This window comes from Copadichromis virginalis, linkage group LG2, assembly GCF_057382275.1.
Source record: "Copadichromis virginalis isolate Kocher_CV1m ecotype Utaka linkage group LG2, C_Virginalis_male_GT1.1, whole genome shotgun sequence".
Taxonomy (NCBI): Eukaryota; Metazoa; Chordata; class Actinopteri; order Cichliformes; family Cichlidae; genus Copadichromis; species Copadichromis virginalis.
The window spans coordinates 37,622,412-37,646,606 of record NC_140619.1 but is presented as its reverse complement, the minus strand read 5'-3'; the positions used below and the strand labels follow the sequence as shown (position 1 = coordinate 37,646,606).

Genomic DNA, 24,195 nt, shown 5'->3' with positions numbered 1-24,195 from the left:
TCCTTTCCTTCCTCTTTCTTTCTCCCTTTCCTATCCCTCACTCATGTCTGTCCCGTCTGTAACATCTGAAAATAAAATATAATAAATAATAAAAACAAAGATCGACCAAATGGACCAATACGGCAATGCCACGATGATCCATTTGGCAAAGTAAATCCATTGGGTATCCTTGTTGGTCTTCAGACAACAATTCTGACGGCTAAAGAACCAAATGGGACAGGCAAAAAAAAAAAAAAAAATACATTACATGGTGCAGTCGTCTGAGCTGAATGCTCGTGGATAAGTTGACATCTTTAACATTCACAAAGCTAAAATAGTGAAAACTGTGATAATGGAACAAATGTTGCAAACAGTAACTAGAACATCTGGTTTCAAGATTTTTGAGATCTGACACAGATATCCTCCGCATGTCCTCCTCCTAGGGGCTTCACCTTGTATTTCCCCTCCCTTCGTAAGTATTCCCTTTAGTCCCACACATCCAGACTATAAGCAGAACCAGATTCATGGCTATAGAGTTACCCCTGTACATTTCTCACTACATACAGACCTCCCAAGATGGTTTTAGTTATTTAAGACAGTATAGTGTAACCGCCATTCTGCAGAGCAATTGGCCTGATTTGAAGCCTGCACAAGTTCCCGATCTTTGTTTGTTTCTGATACAGAAAATCGAAGTAGTCTCCTTCATTTTTGTATACACAGTTATTAGGCTTTGTTTTGAGAGAGATTCTATAATTATTACTTGTCGCTCAGTGTCTCGCACTTCTAATAATGCCAGTAATGGATCACTATATTTCACAGACTTTATCTCATGTTCTTTTTCTTTTTTTGTTTGTTTTTGATATGAATTAACTATTCAACTAATATGTGCACCAACCAACAGCTGGTGCCTGATGCCACATTGCAAAGAATATAAACACATATATACGTAAAATTGTTGTTTTTATTCTTGGTCTCAGAATATTGTTGATGGATTCGGATATACAAATATGCTATATATAAATAGTCTTTCAGATCAAACAGTGGTCAAAATTAATTTGGCTTTGCCCATCAAGTCCCAGTTACAAAGAAATAACCATTGCAGTAATTTCTTTCCAATAATATGAATACACTGTTAGAGTGACCACAGCAAGTAACATTTTAACTCTTATTAGGGTCAATACAAATTGCCAGTTATTGGCTATAAGGTTAAATCTGTTTTGCTTAACCAGTAACTTTTGACTGGCTCAATGCTCGCACCACATTTTAGACGAGTAAAAGACTTCTGTAATAATCGTTATAGTAGATGTCTGTTTTCACACAAATGATGGCTTTGATTAGCTAATTTAGTTTCTCACATTTGGAGACAAATCTACTCTTTGGACAAAAGAGAAATTTGTAGGACTAACAGCAGATGCTGGCTTGGCCGCACACATTTCACCATAAGGAAAGCATTCGACACTTCACACACACGTATTTGCAAGTTTGTCAGAATTAATTTAGATGCACATATATTTGCATGAATACACACACAAGCTCAAACACTCTGGAGAATATATAAGCAGACTCCAGGGACAGACAAGTGTTCCCTGAATAAACAAACATTCCTTTGTCTGTCGCTTCCCACTCATCCTCTTTCTTTCCCCACAGCTGCCACGAACCCCTGCACCACTGTACACACTGTGGAATATATAAAAAGTTAGTGTCATGCCTCATTACTCATTTAAAAAGGACTCCTCATATGATAGGATATGAATCTGGGCTCTCTCGTTCTCATGCATTAGCTCACCTGGATTAACATCAGGAAATACATTACATGACAGTCATTCCTTTGCCGTAAGCGTTTTCCAATCCTTGGACTGAAAGCTGTGTCCCTTTCTGCTGACTGCTCAGAAGCAGCAGTGGGACGATGCCAGAGGTTTTTGGCTGCACGTAGGCGGACAGAGCGGAGAGGCAAAGCCTTCCCCTACCTCGACTATACAATACATGTGGAAAAAAATAGAACAGTACTTATAGAGCTGCTGAAATAGGACTTTTCTGACCGTTCTCACCAATCTACTTCAAATGTGTTTGCCTGTTGTAGGCTATATATTGTTAAAAGCTGGATTTCTTATGGAGATTTGAGTATACAAGCAGCAGATGAAGACAATGGACTTTGGAGGGCAGCATAAGAGAACTGATTCCTATTTGGATGTAATCGAATAGAGAGATGAAATAACTTTTATGAACAGCAAGTAGATAGTTTCTCTCTATCCTGCAGCTTGCAGCTCACAAGAAATGTTGCAGTAAAAGAAATTAAGTCTGAGATGTTCATATGAAAATGTAAAGGGGGTGACTTTTGGTAGAAATTGAGCGAGGCGGCCTCTGGTAAGGTTCCAGGTGGCATGGGTAGCTCGCCTCATTAAAGAATATTATCCAGCACTGCCTCACGACAGCTGCCTATGCCCCCCCACCACCACCCACCGCTGACTCTGCTAGAAGGGACATTTACCCTGGAAATCAGAGAGGAGAACGGGGGGGGGAAGAGGAGGATGACATTAATAGCCAGGAGCTTCACATAATCAAATCTGCGCGTCTTGATTGACGGGCAACTCAGAATGTAATTACTTTGAACAAACCTTCAGGAACTAGATTGTTTAACATCAAAAGAACATCATCAAGAAGAACAAGAGGAAAATGAATGAGAGTAGAATAACCTCAGAGGCCAGCGTTGTGTGTGCACTCATGCATGTGACTGTACAAGAAAGAGGTGTTGCAGGAAGATGTTTGTGCGTTTCAGTTTTCCACACTGGGAGAAAATAGAGACTAAAGCTGAAAGACAAGCGTAGTAAACACAATCAGACAGATGTGCGGCTACGTGTGGGTGGACCCAGCCCCAGGTATCTTTTGTTTTTCTTACACAAGAGGACCCTTGTGCTCTCTAAGTCTCTCTGTGGGGTTTCTACCGAGTCAGAGAGACCTCTCCTTCAGCTCTCAATGAGTTCACACTATTTTTGCTAGTGTGACGTGTATCTCCACCAAACTGTTTAATATGCATCATTTATACAAAAATGTTAATGTTTTCTAAACACAAGAAAAGTTGCACTGAAAATCACTCGACGCCATTTTTACCTTAAAGATTATATTTTGAATATTAGACGGTAGTAGTCCAGCTAGTCCGCTGCCAAATAAACAGCCATGTTTAATGTTTACATTACAAATCCAGAGTCTCAGCGCCCAAGACGGTCTCTTTAAATTTCTTGTTTTGTTAAAACGGTTCAAATATTTTGTGTGTATTGATTAGTTCAGAATGGTCTCCTTGTATTCTGTTGGTGGACTGATTGAGTAACTGACTAATCATTTCATCTCATCCTTGTCCAATTGTGCTATTGTTGAATCACAAATCTGGGTCTTGTTATCTGGGCTTGCCTCTGAATTAGTGCTCCTTTTGCTTAACTGGTTGACTGAATTAAACGTAAGTAATAGCCTCTTATAGCTGTGCCCAATCATGTCCTCATTATTTTGCATGTGCTGCCCCTCGGTTTTTTGTAAATTTGCAATTAAGTATCATTCCATTATTGTTACACCCACAGGCTTCCGAAGCTTCGTTTATTAAAGCTGAATTGACATCGTTGTGAAGATGTTTCTGTTTCTGGGAGCAACAGTTGTTTGTGCCTTAACCCACATGACTTAGACAGTTTATCATTTTTTATCATTTGTTTTTGCAGCAATTCTGCAGCACACACGCGTCTCTTATACATTCTTTTTTTATAACTGTGCAAATCACAATGGCCTAGAATCACATTGGCCTAGATTAATTTTTTCTCTTCATTTGTCTTTAATTTAGTGTTTGTTTTAATTCTTCAGTTTCTAAGATCCTTTAAATGTCTTCCTTCTCCTTAATTCGTCTCTCAATACAAGTTTTGGCAGCCATTACTGTGGTTTTTGTGTTAAAGGTGTGAAGGGTGATGGCGATGGAGCTATTTGGTTGCTTGTCTTTTTATGATTATCACAGTGGAGCTTAGTACTTAGAGGGAACAGGGCTTTATTAACCTCTTTCACCTTGACACAGCCAGCTGTGAATGGAATTTCAGATTGATTTTAAATTTGTATTGATTTTCTTAAATGCCGCATATATTAGCCTGTCTTTTTGTTGTTGTTTTCCTCTCCCCCACTAGGATGACTTAGGAAAACAACAGATGACCGACAAATGACCCAAGTAACCTCAAACACGGGACATTTTCCTGTGTTTTCCGACAGCAATTTAAAGCCTGCCTGTTTTTGCTAATTTCCACCCTCGTGTTTTATTTTTGGGCTCTAGTAGCTTTGTATGGCTCACGTTTTAAAATCTTTTCCCCCTCCTCTCTCTTAGTGAGCCTTTGTGTAGCCTCTCAGTTCATCCACCGTCTGAAACAAGCCATTTTAGCACCTTGCCATTTCCTCTCCTCTCAAACAGAAGGGTTTACATGGTTGCGAGTGGATAAAGCGCTTCTGCTGGCAGACTGAGCTGTGTGCCTGAGATGACCATATTAAGGACATGCAGTCTCATTGCCGTACACATCCAGGAGCAGAAGAAAACTGTTGGAATCTGACTGCTTGGAAGTGTTTTGAGCTTTTGGATCAAAGTCATTACTTGTAGACAGACACTCTTTATTATTTAAAACTTTAGCTATAAAGCATAATCGGTCCACTTTAACCTTTAACAGAAGAAAACCACAAAAGTAAAATTGGCAACAAAGAAGGATTCATCCACTGCATGTGCTATATATTTCAAGCTTGAACTCGGGTTTTGGCTGAATACTCCTGCAGATTAGTAACACATACACTAATGGCTACGTTCCTGGAAAAACTTTTAAAGAATTGAAACTCTAATAGAACGTGGTGTTTCCCTGATTACCAGCCAAGTGTACCAAAGCTAGCTAGATGAGCTGTGTTGAACTATCTCCAATAGTTGGCAGTGTTGCCATGTTCACAGTTATTAATGACTGGGTTTTTGTTTTCTCTTTTTCCTACAAGTAAGAGAAGATTGAGGCTTGTAGAAATGGTAAGGCAATGTGTGAGCCCACCCTCGGTCTCACCTCCACAGACTTGGTCACCACTTCCTGTCACATTTGAGCACACTGGATATCCTGTTGTTTTTTTTATACTGGTGCAACCACCAATATTTTCTAAGCACTTCAAATGGTTTTGGTGCCTGAACGTAACCAAACAAAGAGTGAAAGCAGAGCTTGCAAACAACACACAAACTGTGGTCTTCCAGCTTAGATTTGTGTGATCGATGAGATCTCCTCCTTCAACTGTGTGACAGATTCTGCTTATTATTTACACTGTGGTTGGAACAGCTGGTCATGATTTTGTAATAGTCTGGTGAGATTGTATTGTTTTTGGGGTTGTGTGTTCTTTGTGTTTTTTGGGGGTTTTTTGCTTTTCTTGTCTTACAATGCACATAATTGCGTGTAGTTATCAGGTTGTGGATATTTTAATATCCATCTTAGTTACAGTGTGCCAAATTTCTTTTTTTTTTCTTTTGTTTTTAATCTGATATCTGCAATCAACATCCCAAATATGCTCACATGATCTCCATTACAGTATGGACATGTAGTAGTAGTAGTAGTAGTAGTAGTAGTAGTAGTAGTAGTAGTAGTGGTATTTTACCTTAGTAGGAGTGAGACTTTTGACACATATTTTCTGTAGCAGGCATAAACAGTGGTGCATAAGATCTAATGTAAGTGTAAATTCTGACAAAACAGCAGATCCTAAAAACAAAAGCTTAAATTTTCATCCATGTCCATTTACAGGATAGACTGTAAGTAGCATAGGAGGAAATATGTTAGTTATGTGTGTTTATATTCATGATGAAATGTGCTCCTTGACCTGTATTGTTAAAAATGGAGATGGGGAGGGAAGCTGCGGGTGCTGTAAATCTCTGGGAAGAAGTAAATAATCGTCTTTATTACACTTGATTCTGCTTTATACGTGCTTCAGGTCTCAGGCATTTGATGGTTAAGGATAAATTCATAGGCTCACATTTTCTCACCCTGTCTAGAGGGAACATGAACGGCGCTGCAGTGAAATTGCAGCCTGATGCAGCCACATCGTTTTCTCCATATGAGCTGAGATCTAGTTTGATTTGTATCAAAATATGTTATAAACTCACCAGCATGTTTCCTTGTTTTAAAACGGGGACAGTGGAGCTTGGGCAGTCCTGAAGTTCTGAATCTTTTCTTTTTGACATATTGTTTGGCATTCAGGCTGTTGCACCACCACCCCATCCTCTATCAACCTTTTCTTATCATTCTTGCTGCTCTCCATCTTCCTTTTCTTCACTTTAACATGTAGAACTCATCAATCGCCTGGCAACAGGGGTCCTTATCACCTGTTTCCTCTCACTGTGACACCTGGTTAGAGACTGAGGTCATCAGCACACATCCATCCATTTTCCCTTGATGTAGCTCGCTTTGCTCATTTTAGTTTTTTGAGGCCGTGTTTTTGGGGGTTTGTTTTTTCAGTATCCAGCCTCTATTTCCTTTTTATCCTTCAGCCATTTTTATCAGCCCAACATATTCATTACACCCTCCCCTGCTCAAGGGACCTATTTTGAGCCTTCGATAATATGCATATTTCTTTATTCGCCTTCACTAAGTGTCATTTAATTCCTTTACTTCCCTCTCTTACAGTAGATTTAGAGGGAATCACTTATGAGGAAATGTATCTATAGCCATCTATTTCCACTTAATGCTGCAGACCGAAGAACAGTAAATAATATTTTCCTCAATGGATTTATTGCTATTGAAGATTCAAATGAGCAGACTTCAGATCACAGATAATACATGCTACTATTATTTTCTGGTGGTGGGCCCTATCACAGTGATTTATTTGCATTGCTGTAAACTGTGACTCATCGTATATGGAGCCCCCAAAGTGCTCAGCATTAAATAAATAAATATGAATGGCTGTAATTAAGCAATAATTTGCAAATTTATTCAGGAGATAATTAAAACTCAACTCATTACTATATAATACATTTTATTTATTTTCATAATTTAACATAAAATTACAGGACTTAATTTGTTTTCATAATGGCATTTTTTCCCCATAACCATTTTTTAATTTATTATGTTTCTGTTTTCTTTTTTACTGTTTATTCAAAGCAGCATCAACTTGGTTAATTCCGAATTGGTTAAGAGACGGGGGAATTTAATTGCCTGGAAAGTATAAGAGGGTAAGAGAGAGGCGGGGAAGCAGCAAGTCGTGAAAAGACATTTGGATGCAAGTGAGTGCAAGTTATGCGTCGATGTAGTTTTACTGGAAGCGTTGGTGAATCAGAGGCTGAAATTTCCCGATTACAAATCAGGATTCAATAAACATGAGTTGGACCCAAAGGTACTGTAAGAACGACACAGTGCAGTTACATGAAGACTGCAGCGACAGTGAAAGTTAGTTGCATCATGTTTCATGTCAGGAGGAGCTGAAATATCCCAGCAAACTGTCAGTTTTAATTCCGTGATCATGTCATGTGGGATGGATGACTTGTCTGTTCACATCATTAAGTATGCTGTGTGAAACGTGGACCTCAGAGGTGGCAATGAGAGAAGTGAGATATTAAGGGTTGACACTACAGTGACATGTCTGTTTAATGTGCATTTAATTAAATCAAAGCGTGGTATTTGAAGCGAGACATCTCCGTTTTATATTTTAAATTGCCAAGGTAGATGCAAAAGGGTTTTTTGTTTTACATTATTACCCGTTAGGGGCAGGCGATATCGCCTCAAAAATGTATCACGATTATATTGTGAGAGGAAATCTGTGATAATGTTCATGATATTGAAATAAGGTGACTGCAGCTTGCAGGCAGTGGCATTTATTAGTGGAAAAAGTGAATGTCATTTTCCAGCCTTCTTTTTTTTAATGAGCAACAGCAAACAGCTCGTTTGAAGTGCAACTGTATTGCCAGCAGGTGCCAGCAGTAGCATTATAGTCCAATAGTGATACAGAACGGTAACCTAGGAAGTGTTTCCTTAATAAACCTGCTCAGCTTTTTACTTTAATTGTTGTTATACTAGCTTAACCTTGTAACTCTTCAGGAGCCTGCATAGAATAGTAAAATTGAAACAGAAGTATTTTCTGCGTGGGATCTTGTGTTGAGCTCTTTAACTAGTTGCTTAAAGCCATTCTTTTCCACCGTAACCGCATCAGTCCCCGCTGTTTGTTCTTTTTGTTATTTGGATTGCTACTAGCGAGTGCTCCAGCAACTGCCTGTTGAGTCACCAGCTGCTCGTATCTCCTCCTCACATGCCTCAATAGGCTGGTTGTAGTCAATGCTGTGTTTTTGCCTTAAGTGGTGGAACGGGTTTATTTCCATCTTTACCAGGAAGAGTTTCCTTATATATTTTGTAAAATATGGGGCTTAGTTGGAGGTCTGACCTCTTGTAGCCACCTCCACTTGCATATTATTGAAGCAGCTCCTTTTTTTTTTTTTTTTTTTTTTTAGGCCTTAAATTGTCATCAGAGGCTGGCACACTGCTCTCAGACATGGTTTTTTTTTTTAAATACTGCTATCATTGTGGACAGCATGGCACAGCCCTATGAGGCATCTGATGAATCTGATAGTCCCCAAATTAAGTCTGCATCATGACTACTACCCCAGCTATAAAGGACTGTCTTCAGCAGCAAGAAGAACAAAGTGACCTCCAGCAAATGGTTTAAAGATGACGAAGACATTTTGGGTTTTCATCAAAAATCAGAAGCAGTTAAGACGATAACTCAACAGCTTTTAACACCTGCTGCCTTTAGAACAAGCCTATTATATAAGTCAGAAGCAAATATTTTGATTGCCTTGCCATGTCATAAAATAGTAGTTGTCATAGAAGTAGTACATAGTAATTAACCTGTAATTAAAAGGAAACGACTGACACATCACACATTCATGTGGTTAACAATAGACTGATTTTAAAAGCACAACATGCTACCAGATTGTCACTTTAACTTTGTTTGCAAGAAAGATAAACAATAGTGTTTAAGGAGTAGATGAAAGATGCCTGCAGGATGTTACACGTCAGATGAACTGTATTGCTTTGTCGGTGTTTGATTTTAGTAGAAGCAGATTAATCAGCAGAAACAGTAACTGTTACATCATCTTTTGAAGAGCCTTACTTTGACATGTCTGTGACATGATCACAGTTCTGAAAAATCTGTCACTGAAAATTTATTAGTCGAGTTTTAATACTTTCTTTAGTAATTTCATGGTTCATTATATATTTTACACAGTTTGGTTATTAAATGTCGTTTAATTTCTTTTTAATTTGTTGGATATCGAACACTGTGGGGATCCACACTCCTCCTGTCTGCTCTGCTGAACCCTCCCACTGTGCTGACTGATAGGACCGCATCTGCATATCTACAAATAAACTAAGGAAAAACATTAAATTTTCCCAGAAATTAGTTTGCTGTAAGATGTCTCAGATTCATTATTTTGCTGGTTAATTTATGTATTTCCTGATTCCGCTGGTGACCAACATGTCTGGCAATCAGTAAATGTCACCGTCTGTAAAACAGTTTTAACTATTGTCACTTTTTTTAAACATACAGTATCTCGAGCATCACATTTTGCATATAACCTTTTGTGACAGATTTGCGAGCAGCGCTCTTGCATGTGCATGCACAAATGCAAAAGCTTCACTCACCCCGCGGCATAATTGTAAACTCCAGATCCTCTGCAGATGATGTTGACACATTGGACGATGTGGTGAGGAGCATCATTTCCATTTTATAAAGTTCCATATTGAGACTAGTATGCACAAAAAAGTGCAGTGTTTGCCTGTGTTTCAGTATGAGAGTAGATGTGTCCATGTTTCCCAGCCCCAGTGTGAATCAGCATTGTAAATAAAGCTGCTCTGATATGTAGACCCACTTGCATTATCTGTAAGTTCATCATTCAAACAACAGGGGTGACAGAGAAAGAATGACTCAGTAAAAACTTCTTGAAATATGCATGTGGTTTGCAAGATTATTTATTCATGCATGGCTGTGTATTCCATTATGTGTAGGCTGCTTGTGTGTCACTGTTGTTGACAGAGAATCACTCAGGGAATAAGTACGCAATGTGAATGCAACTTAAAAGATTTAGTATGGGCTGAGGTGATATCTGACCAAAGGTTGGTTATTCAGTGCAACTCTGTTTATTGTTACTGTGTAGGTGTTACCTTTTCCCTTTGGAAGGAAACTACTGTTTGAGCTCATTCATATTTCTCTCCTGCCTCCAGATTTTGACCCTAGCCTTGGTATGATGGCTGGAATTACCCCCATGAACCCAATGATGCCCGGCCTCGGTATGGTACCTGCAGCTCTCTCCCAAGACGTACCGGTTGTCAAGGAGATCATCCACTGCAAAAGCTGCACCTTGTTCCCCCCCAACCCCAGTAAGTCATAGTATTATGCTAATCCTACACCAGCTCTTTTCTTCTAATACAGCTAAAAAGACCACATTTCTTTGGCAGACATCGGCTTGTGTTAGAGCTTGAGATGCAGCACCTTAATTAAAAATACCTCAAAGAAGGGTCAGGTTTTGAAATGCATTATTTTTTAATTTGGTTTAATTAATAATCTTGTTAATAATTTCCCAGTGTCCTGGACAGCATCTTCAGCTAAATTGATCGGAACATTAGTTCAGATTGAGCATAGATGGCTACAAAGTTGAGACCAAACAGCTGATCTCATCAGCTGGTTTCAATTCCAGCTGACATCAGCTGACCACTGATCATGTTGGTAAAATCTTAAGTAAGCCCTTTTATTTACATTGCTTTAGCCTGCTGACAGTTGTCGTGCAAGCCACTTTGCAACCCACATCAAGCTCCAGTCTGTTCTGTTTGTGATTCTACTTTCGTGCTTCAATGTCCTTATGCTTTCGATCCATGTGCAGAACTGTAGGGAAGTCCCACAACATCTACGCCAAAATTATTTTTTCACTTTACTGCAGATGCAAAAGAAATGAAAAAAAGAAAAAAGAAAAAAATTGAGTTGTTTCTTGAAGATTTGATCATATTTATCAGTTTAGGTGATTTATTGCTTTGCAGGATTTCTACCCATACGGTTTTGTTAAAATGTTGCTTAGACTTAGTATTACACTGTCATAAACAATGTCAGTACAAGAGAAGATACACCTGTTCACTTTAAGCTGCATTTACATTCTGACAAACACAGTGGAAATTCTCAGGGCAAAAATCTCACTTTGTATAATCTGATGGTATGTGTGTTTCCCAGAGTGGCGTTTATATTTATCTCACCGCCACCTTCCAATTATTCTGAGTTAGGAACCAAAATAGTGGGGGGGTACTTTGATTGATCCCACCTCTGCTTTACGGATTTCCTGCTGCATAAAGCTCTCTGCCTGGGGACTTTTTTCAAACAAGTGCTACATGTCATCTTCAAGGTGAACTGAAAGAAAAGCTCCTTACCACATTAGCATTCACTAGTTTACAATCCTTTTGCAAAACAAAACACACTCCTGAATTTTATTAGGCAAATATTGTTTTTCACGGCGCACATAAAGCTGTTTTAAGATATTCTTGTGCATCTGCTGTATGCATTTTGGCTCAGTATATGTGACAAAATAGAGCAGAGAGAAAAGCAGATTAAAAGTTTAACTTCACCTTGGATCATATTTCAAGCTAGTTGTCAGGAGCAAGTAGAGAAATGAACCAGGTACTTTGTTCAGGGGCACCTACAAACCCTGAGGCTAAATGAGGGATCAGCTTGTCAAGAAATTACCCAACAACTTTATAGCCTGTCACAGTCACTCACAGTCACAAGCGCGAGTGAAAACGTTTTGTGGAAAATAATCTCTTCCCAAAACCTTTTCAATCCTTGGTGGCACATGGACATGAGGCTTAATTGGTAACCTTTTTCATCCTCCTTGTTACTTTCTACTTCCCTGCCTTTCTACTCTGCTCCACTTACTCTTCTCTCGCTTTTTTGCTCCCCAGCTCTACTTATGATCTTTTTGCGTGTCACTTATTCCAGTGTCACAAAAAAGCAGTCCATCTATAAGCCAGGTATTTTAAAATAGGCAGACAATTGAGAAGCTGTCTAGCTTGATTCTTCTCATGAAAGCTAAGTAGCTCTGTAGGAGGTCTACAGGAATGGCTAATGCCCAGTGAGAATTGGCGCCTTATCAAATGGGTTGATTTTGTGTTTCTGTGGCTCTGAGAGTTCTGGTGTCGATCTCAGGTGTATCTGTCAGGGTCGCATTTTCCAGCTAAGGGAACTGACTAAAACCAGTTCAGGTATTTGGCAAGGTTGTGGTATGTCGCCAGTTTATTTACAATATCTCATCTACAGTTTGACTCATTCTATTTCCATCCCGAAAACTGTTAATTGAGAAATAATATTAAAAATATGTTGCTGAGCCTTAAGGTAATGACTATCAGGCCAAACCCCAAAGGAGTTTTGCACTTAACAGACCATTACAGGACCTTTGAAGGTGTCTTGAGGAATTGGACAACACATCTTTATGGAGCGAGGCAAGGCCAGCATATCTAACAGACTGCAAACGTAACGCTGTTCTTTGTCTTGTTTCTTCTTTGGGAGGTTTTGCTATGTAAATTACCCTTCTACCAGATGTGGTGTGAACATCTGGCGATCACTATAATGTAAAAGATGGATGATAAGTCAAACCTGGTCTCTTCCTGCTGTTGTTCTGTGGTCTTAAGTGTAATGCTCACATTTCTTGTAGGAGCTTTAAGGCATGGGCAGTGATCACCTTTACACAGTAAACTGCAGTGGACTCTGTTCTGACACATCTTACACTTACACTACTTCTGCTTTTGTGTATGTGATTGGACCACACGGGCCAGCCATCACTCCACATCACTCGTTGTCCTTCATTTGATAACCTTTCTGAAGCTACTAACTTCGACCTGTCATTTTGGAGTTGCTCTGAGCAGTCGTCTGGCCATCGCAATTTGGCCTTTTGTCAGAGTTGCCTGAACTCTTACACATACCCATTTTCTCCTGTCTCCAACACAAACTTGAAATCCTGTCTGTTTGCTTGCTGCTTATTACATTCCAAGCCTGAAAGGTATCATTGTTACAGGATCAGTGTTATTAATTTCACGTCTTTATATGTGGTGTCATTGACGATTATCTCACCTCGACTGAAAAATTCAGTCAGCTAAAGGACAGGGCTGGGCGTGGCATGTGGGGATATATCTGGAGACCTCTGAAGCTAAAAAGAGAGTCTGACGTGCAGAAAACGGTAGAAAACCGCTTTATTTAAGTCAATACTGTCAGATAGTTAAATGCACAGTTGCACCGGATACTGTATCAGCTTTTATTTAACAGGCAAGAAAGTTTACCCAGTCTTTCATATCAAAAAGTGGTGTTTTATTTTTGAGAATAGGATCTTGTCAGCATCTGTCTCGCTAAGGCTGTGTTGTCTTCCCAGTTTGACAGAACTGACGGGTGAGTGAGAGGAGAACATTTTGATAGCACTGAATCATTATTTCATACTGCATGCTGTCAAAAGTGCTTTGAGATGCAAAATAGTGGTGGCCGGGACAAATCGTTGGGAGATGAAGTTATTTGAAGTCTTTGTCATGTGTTTACCCAGAGAACATATAATACAGTTGGATTATACTTCACCATTGAGCCAGTATAAAGCTTGCTGTTAATGGAATGTGCATGAATCACTGTTACAGTAACTAAGGACTGCTGCTTGGAACCAGAGCCATATTAATGTTGCTCACGGTTTGAACTGTAACAGCGAAGCAAACACTGGCATTAGCTGCATTGAGGCGTTAAGCAAATATCACAGGAAAGTACTCGCATCTTGGCAACAAGGTTGCATATGGTGTCCATCACAAGTAGTCATTACCCTCTAGCTGCACACACTCAACCTGACACCGCATGCAGCATCCTCGCTCACTGACCTTTTAGCTGAGCAACAACAACCCTTTCAGCCCTCCCCCAGCTCTTGTGCGTTCTCGCTCTTCTGTCTTCTCAGTGTGCATAACCTTACAATCAGCGTACATCCTCATCAAGCCCTTCTTCTCAATGCGTCCCCCCTCTTGACTTCAGTCAAACCCTCTCAATTCAGCATTGATCACTGGTTCACCTTCTCTACTGCCTCTTTTGCCTGGTCGACTATATAATGCTTCGGTGGTATTGTAAATGGTTTGCAAAGGCTTTGCTCCCAGTATTTGGATCTATGGACCCACTTCAAAGCTTGATAACTGTTTTTCTTATCCAACCCTCTGAGGATGTTGTTAGAGAAGAGTTTGTATAGCTATCTTTAAAGAGATTTTAGTATTCTTGCAGTGTGTACCAGTTCGACATATGAACACATACAGTATAAAATATTTAGGAAGGATGCTCAGAAATGTTTGGTTGGTTTGTTTGCCATAAGCAGGGCCCCATTGTACATGCCAGTGCTTCATGTGTTTGCAACAACCAGTTATTCAGACAGTAGTAAGCAAACCGATTAAACCAAACAAAAGCAAACAGACACTGATGTGCAGATCGCAGTTGTGAGACAGTTGTGCCATTTTTCACCGTAATTCTTCGTGCACATGGCTTAGTTTACCCCTGACAAGAATCAGCTAAACATAGGTACTTGAATGTGTTTAGATTGTAGTTTGTCTTTTGTGGTGGGGCGTGGTCTGCGGGGCCGTGCGGACGCACTTGCACAGCATCCGCAATCACGTCCGCCGTGTTAAAACACGGGACTCAGGGGTTGGTGGAGTGTTTTGTGGTGCGGTTCATGTGCGGCTGGCAGCCTGTGAGCTGCAGCCGCAGCAAATAAAGACGGCTCAAAATGACGATCTGCGGTCCCGCCGTGCCTTATTCACACCACACTCTTGTAAACTGTTGGCCTTTGAGGGACAAAGCTTCCTCTCTGTGGCATCTTCTCAGACCATGAAAGGGTGTCTGGTCAGTCGAGCTGATGGATTACAATAACCTGTGACAGTGTAGCAAACCACTGGGTGGTCATATGAAGAGCAGGCCATTGGGACAGGGCTGAACTAAAAATTAGCCAGTCTGTTTGCTTTACAGCCACATTCATGAAACTGTATGTGCAGAATAATTTGGTCTAATACAAGAGAAAATCACAGGGTAATTTTTGAGCCACTGGTTTGTCCTTTATTATATTATTAGTACTTTCTAACCTGCTAAAATTCTGTTTTGTCTCTTCCATTTAGCCGTCTGCTCAATTTTCTGTTTCTCCTGCTTTCCTTTGTGTGCACTGTCGAAAACACAATGTTTTTTAGTCATTTGTGTTGTATGATTTCCCAAATGATTTCCACAAAAGATCCTGCAAAAGCTGCTCCATCCATCCTCTTCCTATGCTTCCTTAGCCTCAGGTTCACTGGCTCATTATATTTGCATAAAATGCAATCACATGCACTGTTCATAAATGCTTTGATATCCTCTGATATCGTGTATTTACTGTAATCTGGAAGTCACAAATAGCTCATCTAGAGAGTTGTTTCTAATTCGTTTGCATAAAATGTTCGATTGTGATAAACAGTGCGATTCAGTAGCACAGCAGGCAGCCGAGGGGATTGCAAAATGATTTCACTCCTGCTAAGTTTTAAAAGATACACAGAAATTCACAGATTTAGGCCAAAAAAACCCCCAAGACTTTCCATTGTATTCTTTTTAGATAACTTACAGCATGTCACATTAGGTTATTTCTGCACTGCACCTGTTCTCCCTTCTCTGTCCTCCTTGCTCCATCGGCCGCTCGTGGACCGAAAAGGTCAGTTAATTTGGAAGTCTTTGTTGCATCTGCCAACAAAGCGTTTCTGTGCTATCGCAGCTTTTTCTGCTCTGCCTTTACTTTTTCTGTCCATCTCAACTGAAAAACTAGTCTAATCCGCCAACTCTAGAGGTCAAGGAATGAAACAGACGATGTTTGCTTTAACGGTCGCATTTAAAGAAAAGGAGAGTCAGGGGGAGGGATGGGTTGTTGGAGCCTGTGTGTAAAGGTAGAAGAGATACAGGGGGAAAAATTAAAAGAAAGAGATGGTGCTGGCTCCGGCTCAGAGACATAAAGTTTGTTTGCAGCTCTTAACAGTGCTGCATGCAAGTACAAGGAGTTCTGACAGCAGGGGATTATGAGCTGATAAAGCTTTTTAGCCAAAAGAAAACTCTGACTTTGGATCGTTATGTTTTCACAACTAAACTTCCTTCCCCTAACTTTTTTCTTTGTGTGTTACATGATGCTGTAGTATATTGTTGTGCTTATAATAACTAAATAATGTAACAGTTAGCAATATATTGTTTATTATTGCCAAACCAAGGCTTGGCTTTAAACTGTCCAAGTGCATAGCCGGTTGGCTTTTTATTAGATATTATGAACCAGTTGTTTCACCTTTGTTCCTTATGATCATGCTGTGCATCTGCTAGGTCAGTCAGTAATTACTTGTTGTTAATAGTAAGCAATGAAATTTTACATGATTACATGTTCAGTATGCTTTGTTTAGTATAGACTTTCTAAGGTAGTAGTATCTCGCGAATAGTCAGGCTCCCCAAATAGCATGTGGTTAATTATTTAAAATAAATATGGTAAGATGTTAACTTTTACAAAACCTCCAAGTGTTAATAGTCTCCAAGTAGCTCAGAATTAAAGCTTCCTACTGTCTGGTATAAAGTTGCCTCCCCAGAACCAAGTAATAATAAAATCCTTTATAGTGCACAACTTCTGCAGTTAACAAGTTCTATTTGTAACACCGTAAACACATTAAAATGATACAGGGTTTATTCCAGTTAAACAAGAAGTCATTACACGTAGAACGATCCCATTTCATACTCGTCCACTTCAGAGATTTTCTGAAAAGCAGTTGAAAGAGGCTGCAATTGTTCAAGGCTACGAAACAATCATTGTTTTCAGCCGACGGAGCTTTTTGTTGTGCAGGATTATCTATGTGCACAGCCAATCCAGATGTTTAATGCCCACTGAGTTCCTGTTATCAGTTCTCGTGAGTCTCATAGGAATGATCTTTAACAGGCTAATCGCCCTACAAACCTGCCTGCAGAGATTAGTAGGCAGTTATCATTCACTGTAATCAGCGATTGAACAGAAAACAACACAGAGCATTGAGAAAACCTCAGGTAAATATGTTAACCTTGAAACTTAACCCAAAAAGTCATTTTGGTGTCTAAACGTAACCAAATAACATGTTTAAATGTTTGAGGCTGCAGAACGAAGAATGCCTGTTCTTGTGGTACAGCACAAAGTAAGAGCATATGTAGAACAACATATATAAGAACATAACTTATTAATGACGACTTTCTTCCTTATTGTTAAGTAGGAGGCTATTGATCGAGAATAAGGCATTAGTGTTTCATAGTAGCTAATAATGATCCTAAACTGTTACCGAAACTGCATCAGGAGTCCACTACCAGTCTAGTTTGTTGTTGAGCATGAGATGAGCCACCCTGCTGAGAACACAGCAGCTCGTGCCGTCCTCTCCGTCATTCTTTTATCAAATCCTGTGCTGCATTGAATCCAGAGCTTTCATTAAAGTTTGAGTTCTTGCTTTACAAGCATCAGTGGAAGACTGTTTGGTTGTTGAATGACAAAACAAAATATAAAGAAACATGAACCATGTGTAACGTGAATCTGAAATTGTATTCACCAGTGCATATATGAGAATAATGAGAATATGAGGGGAGTTTTTTTCTGACTGCACTCTAGATGTGTGCACTTGTGTCAACAGATGAATCCTTTAAAGACTGATCCAGAAGGCAGAATAGGAAACTCAGGGTGCTGCTAGACTCTTTCTTAACAGCTGTTACTAGGAAAAATACTTTTTTGTTTTTCGTTTCATGCCACTACTGAAATCTACTACTAAAAACACCTATATCCTGACCAATCTTCCTCCTATATCTCAGGTATCCAACCAGGTTCAGCCCCATTGCAGAGATTTCCTAGTAGACGTCTAGAAATACAGCATCCTCTGCACTACACTGATTAGCTGGTTCACTTCTCGTAGACCACGCTAATCATATTCATCATGGATGAGAAGCCGTAGCTATTGGAGATTAAATCAGTCAACATTCATCTGTGATGAATAAGTGATTTCTGCAGTGCGAGGGACCCTTCACATTAAAAGATCTGTCACTTTGGGGCCAACAGAATTTCATTTTCATGGATGGGAGGGTTTGATTTTTCAGTTTCTCTTACAAAAAAACTCTTGCTTAAAGAGGTCATTATTCATTAATGATATGATTAAGCTTCATAATTTTTTTAGGTCATGAGTGCTCTATTCTAGAATGACTTCACTGAAAATGCACAGCATCACCCTGAGAATTTGGTTTTTGCTTGTATTATATACAGATGCCATCTTGCTCTTTTAATGTTGCTGTGATCTGGCCCTCATTATTCTCAGTCTGAATGTAGAGGCTTTTTCTAAAATGGATTTTTCATTAATGCCCTGCTATTACGCTGCATTTGCTTTTGTCAGTCTTGCTTATTTGGTGATGGGATCCTTTATTATGCTATAATTATTTATTAAAATTTTGCATTTCTCATAGCACCAATGGTCTTCTCTTCTCTTTATTTTAATGGATATTTTTATTGTACATGATAATCCAGGTTTTATTTTTATGGTTGGCTGCAGTTCTGCTTTATTTTCATCTATAGTTTTGACTTGTCTCCATGTTTAATACACAGATGTCTTAAAAAAGACAAAATAAACACCTATTCGATTAAAAGCTGAACAAAATGTTATTATTACAAAGTGATGAAAGGTTTTTTTAATCATTTTCCCTCATTTTTCAGGCAGTGCTGTTGATAATAGTTCTGTTTGTTACTTTGTTTTTGTTTTGTTTTTTTCTTGCAATGAATTTTAAAGAAAACCACTTTTCTCTGGCAAAGTCCAATCAATGGTTACCGCTGCTTGTATTGTTTTCATCTTCACAAGGAGCAAAATTCATGCTCAAAATAAAGTGTTTTACCCGAATTGTTCTCGGGTTGCCTGTGTTTAAGTTTAAGAAACATTGCAGAGGACTTTTTTGAACTGCAAACATTAAGAAATGCTGTCGACTAATTAGAGTTGTTAGTTTTTCCAGCCTCGTATTTATATTTCAACTTGATGATGTCTTACACATGGCTGTTCTTTGTCACAGACCTGCCCCCTCCGGCAACCAGAGACCGCCCTCCGGGATGTAAGACTGTGTTTGTCGGTGGTCTGCCAGAAAATGCCACAGAGCAGCTCATCATGGAGGTCTTTGGACAGTGTGGCGATATCACAGCCATACGCAAAAGCAAGAAGAACTTTTGCCATATCAGATTTGCGGAGGAGCCAACTGTGGACAAGGCGCTCTTCCTGTCAGGTAAGAGGTCGCAAATCTAAAGCCTTAATTTTATTTATTGTTTAAGGCCTTACTGATGAAACGCAGTGGTGTGAATTTCTGTAGTTCAAGTACCACTTAAAGAATCACAAAGTGAGCTTGTGGATGTCCTGCTGCCATCCGTGTTTTCATTGAGCACTTCAGTGCTTTGGTAAAATGCCTACCAAAAACAAACAAAACAACTGTCAGAAAATATCAAGACCTTTGCTAAAACAACTCGCTGTGTAAACCTTGCTGGTACCATGTTTGACCCTCCAGGGCTCTAGACTAACTTTTTGACATGGGCGCACCGGTACGCCTAACTTTAAAAATTTAGGCGTAACGGCACAAAAGTTAGGCGCACTCAAATTTTTCAACCGCATCGCTTAACACCGCAGTTTTACATGTGCACTTTCTTTGGGGGGGGAAGTCCATACAGACAATATTAATTTCTAAATTATTAACTAACAAACTTGTGCTTAAAGTGCTTTGTCAATATTGTAGAAAATGTTAAAAACTTAATCATCATCTTGGCCTCCTCTGACGACCTGTTTGCTGCTGTCTGCTGCTGAAAGGCCGTGGGGAGAGGGGACACTTGGGCAGTGCATTTACTGCAGCATATAATGTGTTTTCTGGATACACTGTGCTTTTTCAGCATTCAAATATTGATGGCACCGTGTCAGAGCACTGGCTATGAATTTCAGACAGATCAGGCCTTAACTTAACAAAAAAGTTATCAATAGTTCTTTTCATCTTTTCTTATTACCCACAGCTACAGTACATCCACTTCTCTCAGGCCTAGGCTGCTCACTAGGGCTGAGTATCATCACTGATTTCTATAATCCATTCAATTCCGGTTCTCAAAGTCCTGATTTGATTCAATTTAGCCTCAGACAGTCAGAAATATTATAATTCTGATCATTTATCAGTACTGATACACATGAGACTTCATCAGAATTGTGAAAATCACAGCAGATGCCTTTGTGTGAAAGTAACTGAGAATAAAACACAGGAAAACATGAAGGAGATTTTCCTGGTCTGGCTTTTTATAGCAGATAACCTTAAAAATATTCTGCAATTTTGCACAATTTTAAGAAATTTAAATTTCTTCAGTATTGAACAGCAGAAATTAGGCTTTCTTGTCCGAGGTCATTTAAGTGAAAAAGAAAAAGCGCTGTAAACAACGCTAGACTGGTGGGTAATAAGCGAATGAATAATGCAGAAAACAGATTTGAGACGGGAAACTGTTCCTGAAGTACAGAGAGAGAGAGAGCTGTGCAGGAAGTGTGATTTTTATCGTGGTGGAAGCAAAACAGCAAAAGTCAGAGGGAATTCATGACGACATTGATCAAATGTGAAGCGCAGTTTGCTGCTTCTTTTGCTGCAGGCTCGGTGAATTTTGGTTGGAGAGACGCAAAACCTGCAGCTCAGAATCAGCGCAAAAAGACGTAAACACAGCGCGGACCCGAAGAATCGCTAAGCTCCGACAGCGTGTCCGTGTTCAGGCCGTCGGGTGAGAAAGCCGAGAAAGACGAAGCTGATTCTGATGTGTTGGGTCCGCTCCGTGTTTAGGTCTTTGTGTGGAATCCGTTAATGAATTGATATCGCTTTATTCAAGCTAGTCACCTCTCTCTTCCACCTGCACTTTCAACTGGACCACGGCCAATCAGAGAGGTCCCGCCCCTGACTATCTCTGATTGGTTTAGTCCACGATAGGGGCATAATGTGTGTCTGTTGTTGACCACACGGAGAGTTACAGAGATTTTTTTTTTGTTACCGGAACAGTTGGTCACACCTGTGCGACCAAATATTTATTTTTAGTCGCACCACTGAAAAATTTGGTCGCATTTGCGACCAAATTGGTCGCACTCTAGAGCCCTGCCCTCTTTCTGATATGAGAACTGCCTTATTCTGCTGGAGACATTCATAAGAGAGTCTGCTCCATGTTAACATAGCATGACGATAACGTAATAGCATCACACAGTTGCTGCAGATTTTTTCAGTTGCACCACAACCCGAAGGTGCTTTCCTGGATTGCGATGGGGTGACTGTGGAGGCCTTTTTAGTACAGTGATCTAATTTCCATGTTAAGGACACCAGTTTGTGATGGTTTGAGCTTTGTGACGTGGCATGTTACCTTACTCAAAGTAGCCATCAGAAGATGGGTACAGTGTGGTTATAAAGGGATGGACATGGTCAGCAGCAGCACTCAGGCTGCGGTGTTGAAACAATGGATTGCCAGAAAACATCCCTCCAACTAGTGCTGGGCGATATGACGATATGTATCGTGTGGACGAGAGAAAAGTGTCTTCTATCGTTTCTAACCCAAATTTTATAAATTATTACATAAAATATATAGTTAACCCTTTACAACCGGTCGGAGCAGGCAAACTCAGTTTTACCTAACTATTTTTAAATCCCTGTAGAACTGGAACCACGTAAGGTAGCGAAAAAAAAAATTTTTTGCATGTGAAACCGGAGTCGTACTTACATCTAATGCCATCAGCTTGCCCTAGGTCACGATTTCCTTCCACATATAGCTTTGCAAACATTGCATAAGAAGCACTTGCAGCAACAAAAGCATAATATTCCAGAAACACGCTTTGCTGATGTTCATAACACTTCCTACGTTGGCATATACGTCAGCACGAACTATCGCACATCCGCCATTACCTGCCCGAAACCGGAAGTGACGTCATTTCCGCGAAAGGGCCTTATAAGCCTATGTTGGTGTTTTTAAAAGTCATGTTTGATTTTATGCTTTTCTGTATCGTTTCTGGGATGCTTAGAAATTATAATTATAATATTTATTTTCATTTTTCCTGTAGTATATAAAAATTAGTGTATCTCAGAAATAAAACTATGAAGACACTCAAAATAAATTTCTCGTGGTTGTAAACTATTTTGTGCAACTTTTTTGTATTTACAGTTTTGAGGGATAAGCCTCTTAAATTTTTCTTACTAGAAATATATGTAAAAACAAAAAAACAAAAACGATTTTAAATTTTTTGTAGTTTATTGCACTACAAATTTTTGCAATTTATATAGTTACTATGGACTTAATGCATACATATTTTTAATATTTGGGCTATAACGGTTGTATTGATGTATGGAAACTTGAAATGCTCCCACAAATGGCACTACAGCATGTAAAAACATAAAGATAAGCTCTGGCGGACTTGGTTCTATGGTAGGTCTTAAAGGGTTAAGTAGCCTGTGGCAAATATATTAGTGTTGTCTTCTCACTATACATGCTCTTAACTTTATGCAAGAGAAGATAAAGTATAAAAAAAATGATAATTTTTGCAAAGAAATTCCGTCTTGTGGTTTGCGACCTGGTGCTGCTGTACGTGCACCCGGATTTGCGACATACTTTACGGTAACTCACAACAAAGACTGCACCCTCGGCACTTGCTGTTTACAGACTGCGTACTTTCTAGATGACCACAGGTCAGGTGGTATATCATGATATATATCGTTATCGTGATATAAAATAATTCATATCGTGATAAATATTTTTTCCATATCGCCCAGCACTACCTCACACCACTACAACACCGCCAGTCTGATACAAGGCAGGATAGATGATGTTTACACCAAATTCTGACCCTACTGTTGCCGCAGTAATCGAGAGTCACCAGTCCAGGCAGAGTTTTTTTCCAGTCCTCCATTGTCCAATTGTGGTGAGTCTGTGTGAATTTTAGCTTTATATTGCTGTTCTTAGCTGACAGGAGTGGCACCTGCTGCAGTCTTCTGCTGCTGTAGCCCATCTGCTTCAAGGCTCAGTGTGTTGTGCGTTTAGAGATGCTCTTCTACGTACTTTGTTTATATCAAGTGGTTAAATATTCAAAATCCCACAAAAAAGACCTTTTGGATATTTTTTTCTTTCTCTGTAAAATCTAGAGATGGTGGTACAGGGAAATCCCAGTAGATCAGTGCATTTGTAATTCACCTTCAGCACCCAAGGTTAAACTTTGTGGCTATACCACAAAGAAGAGCATTCAATTATTAAAAATGTTTTCGTATTTCTTTATTAGACTGAGCACCATCAGAAATCAAAAACTGGCTAGTCTCTATTAAGTCACTTAAGGAAAGAGATCTAAGCGGAGTTTTCTACTACAGGTGCCAAAAAAATCCATTTACCATGAAGGCAAAAAACCTCTACTAACCATGTATCATTGGCTTATAGGCTCCTATATTACCACAGTAGCTTCTGGACTACAGACATCTTAAATCTCTCAGAGCAAACACATTGTCCTGTGTTCCTGCTCCCCCCAAACTCTTAACCCAATTCAGGAATATTCTCTGCGTTATTGTGTGTCCATGCAGGTAGGTAGGCAGGTGTGTGTATGTCTGAGTGTGGGTTTGAATGAGAGACCCGTCGATTTCGTCCACATATACTCTTACAGTGAGATGTGGGAGTGGGGGTCCATATATTAAAGTGTTGACAGAGCTGTGTAGTTCCCCCATAAATAATACCACACACACACACACACTGTGCAAACACTACCTAGAAATGACACCCACTCAAGCAGCCCACACCAAGATCTCCTCATATGAAATATTGGAGCAGTAGTAGACTGGGAGCCTGAAGCAGAGGGAGCAGACAGTCGAGACCCTGAAATCGCTCATTTCTTTTCCTGCTTTTTTGTTTGTTGTTGTTGGCATCCAACACTGTTTCACCCTCTTTTTATTTTTCCTTTGATGAGAGTGTGTTGTGTCTGTCAGTAAATCACTCTGCACATCATTACTTTGCTCAGTTGGAAAACACACTCTTACACGTGTGACCGAAAACACACGTTGGATGCACTTTGATCATTTCGAAGCAATTAAATCACAAAATGGACCAGATTTCACTTCAGTCCACAACCAGCCATTAGTGGAAATTGAGTAAGGAGGGGAGAGTGG

At 39.6% G+C, this 24,195-nt stretch overlaps 1 protein-coding gene across 3 annotated transcripts in view; it reads left to right on the top strand.

Moving 5' to 3' along the window:
• The window catches only part of enox2 (ecto-NOX disulfide-thiol exchanger 2), a 194,353-nt gene that overhangs the window by 139,445 nt on the left and 30,713 nt on the right, over positions 1–24,195 (top strand). For all 3 annotated transcript variants that reach the window (XM_085433758.1, XM_085433765.1, XM_085433771.1), the window contains 2 exons: positions 10,218–10,373; positions 19,084–19,290. In XM_085433758.1, the coding sequence (XP_085289884.1) occupies positions 10,218–10,373; positions 19,084–19,290 (363 nt within the window). The remainder of the gene's footprint in view (positions 1–10,217; positions 10,374–19,083; positions 19,291–24,195) is intronic.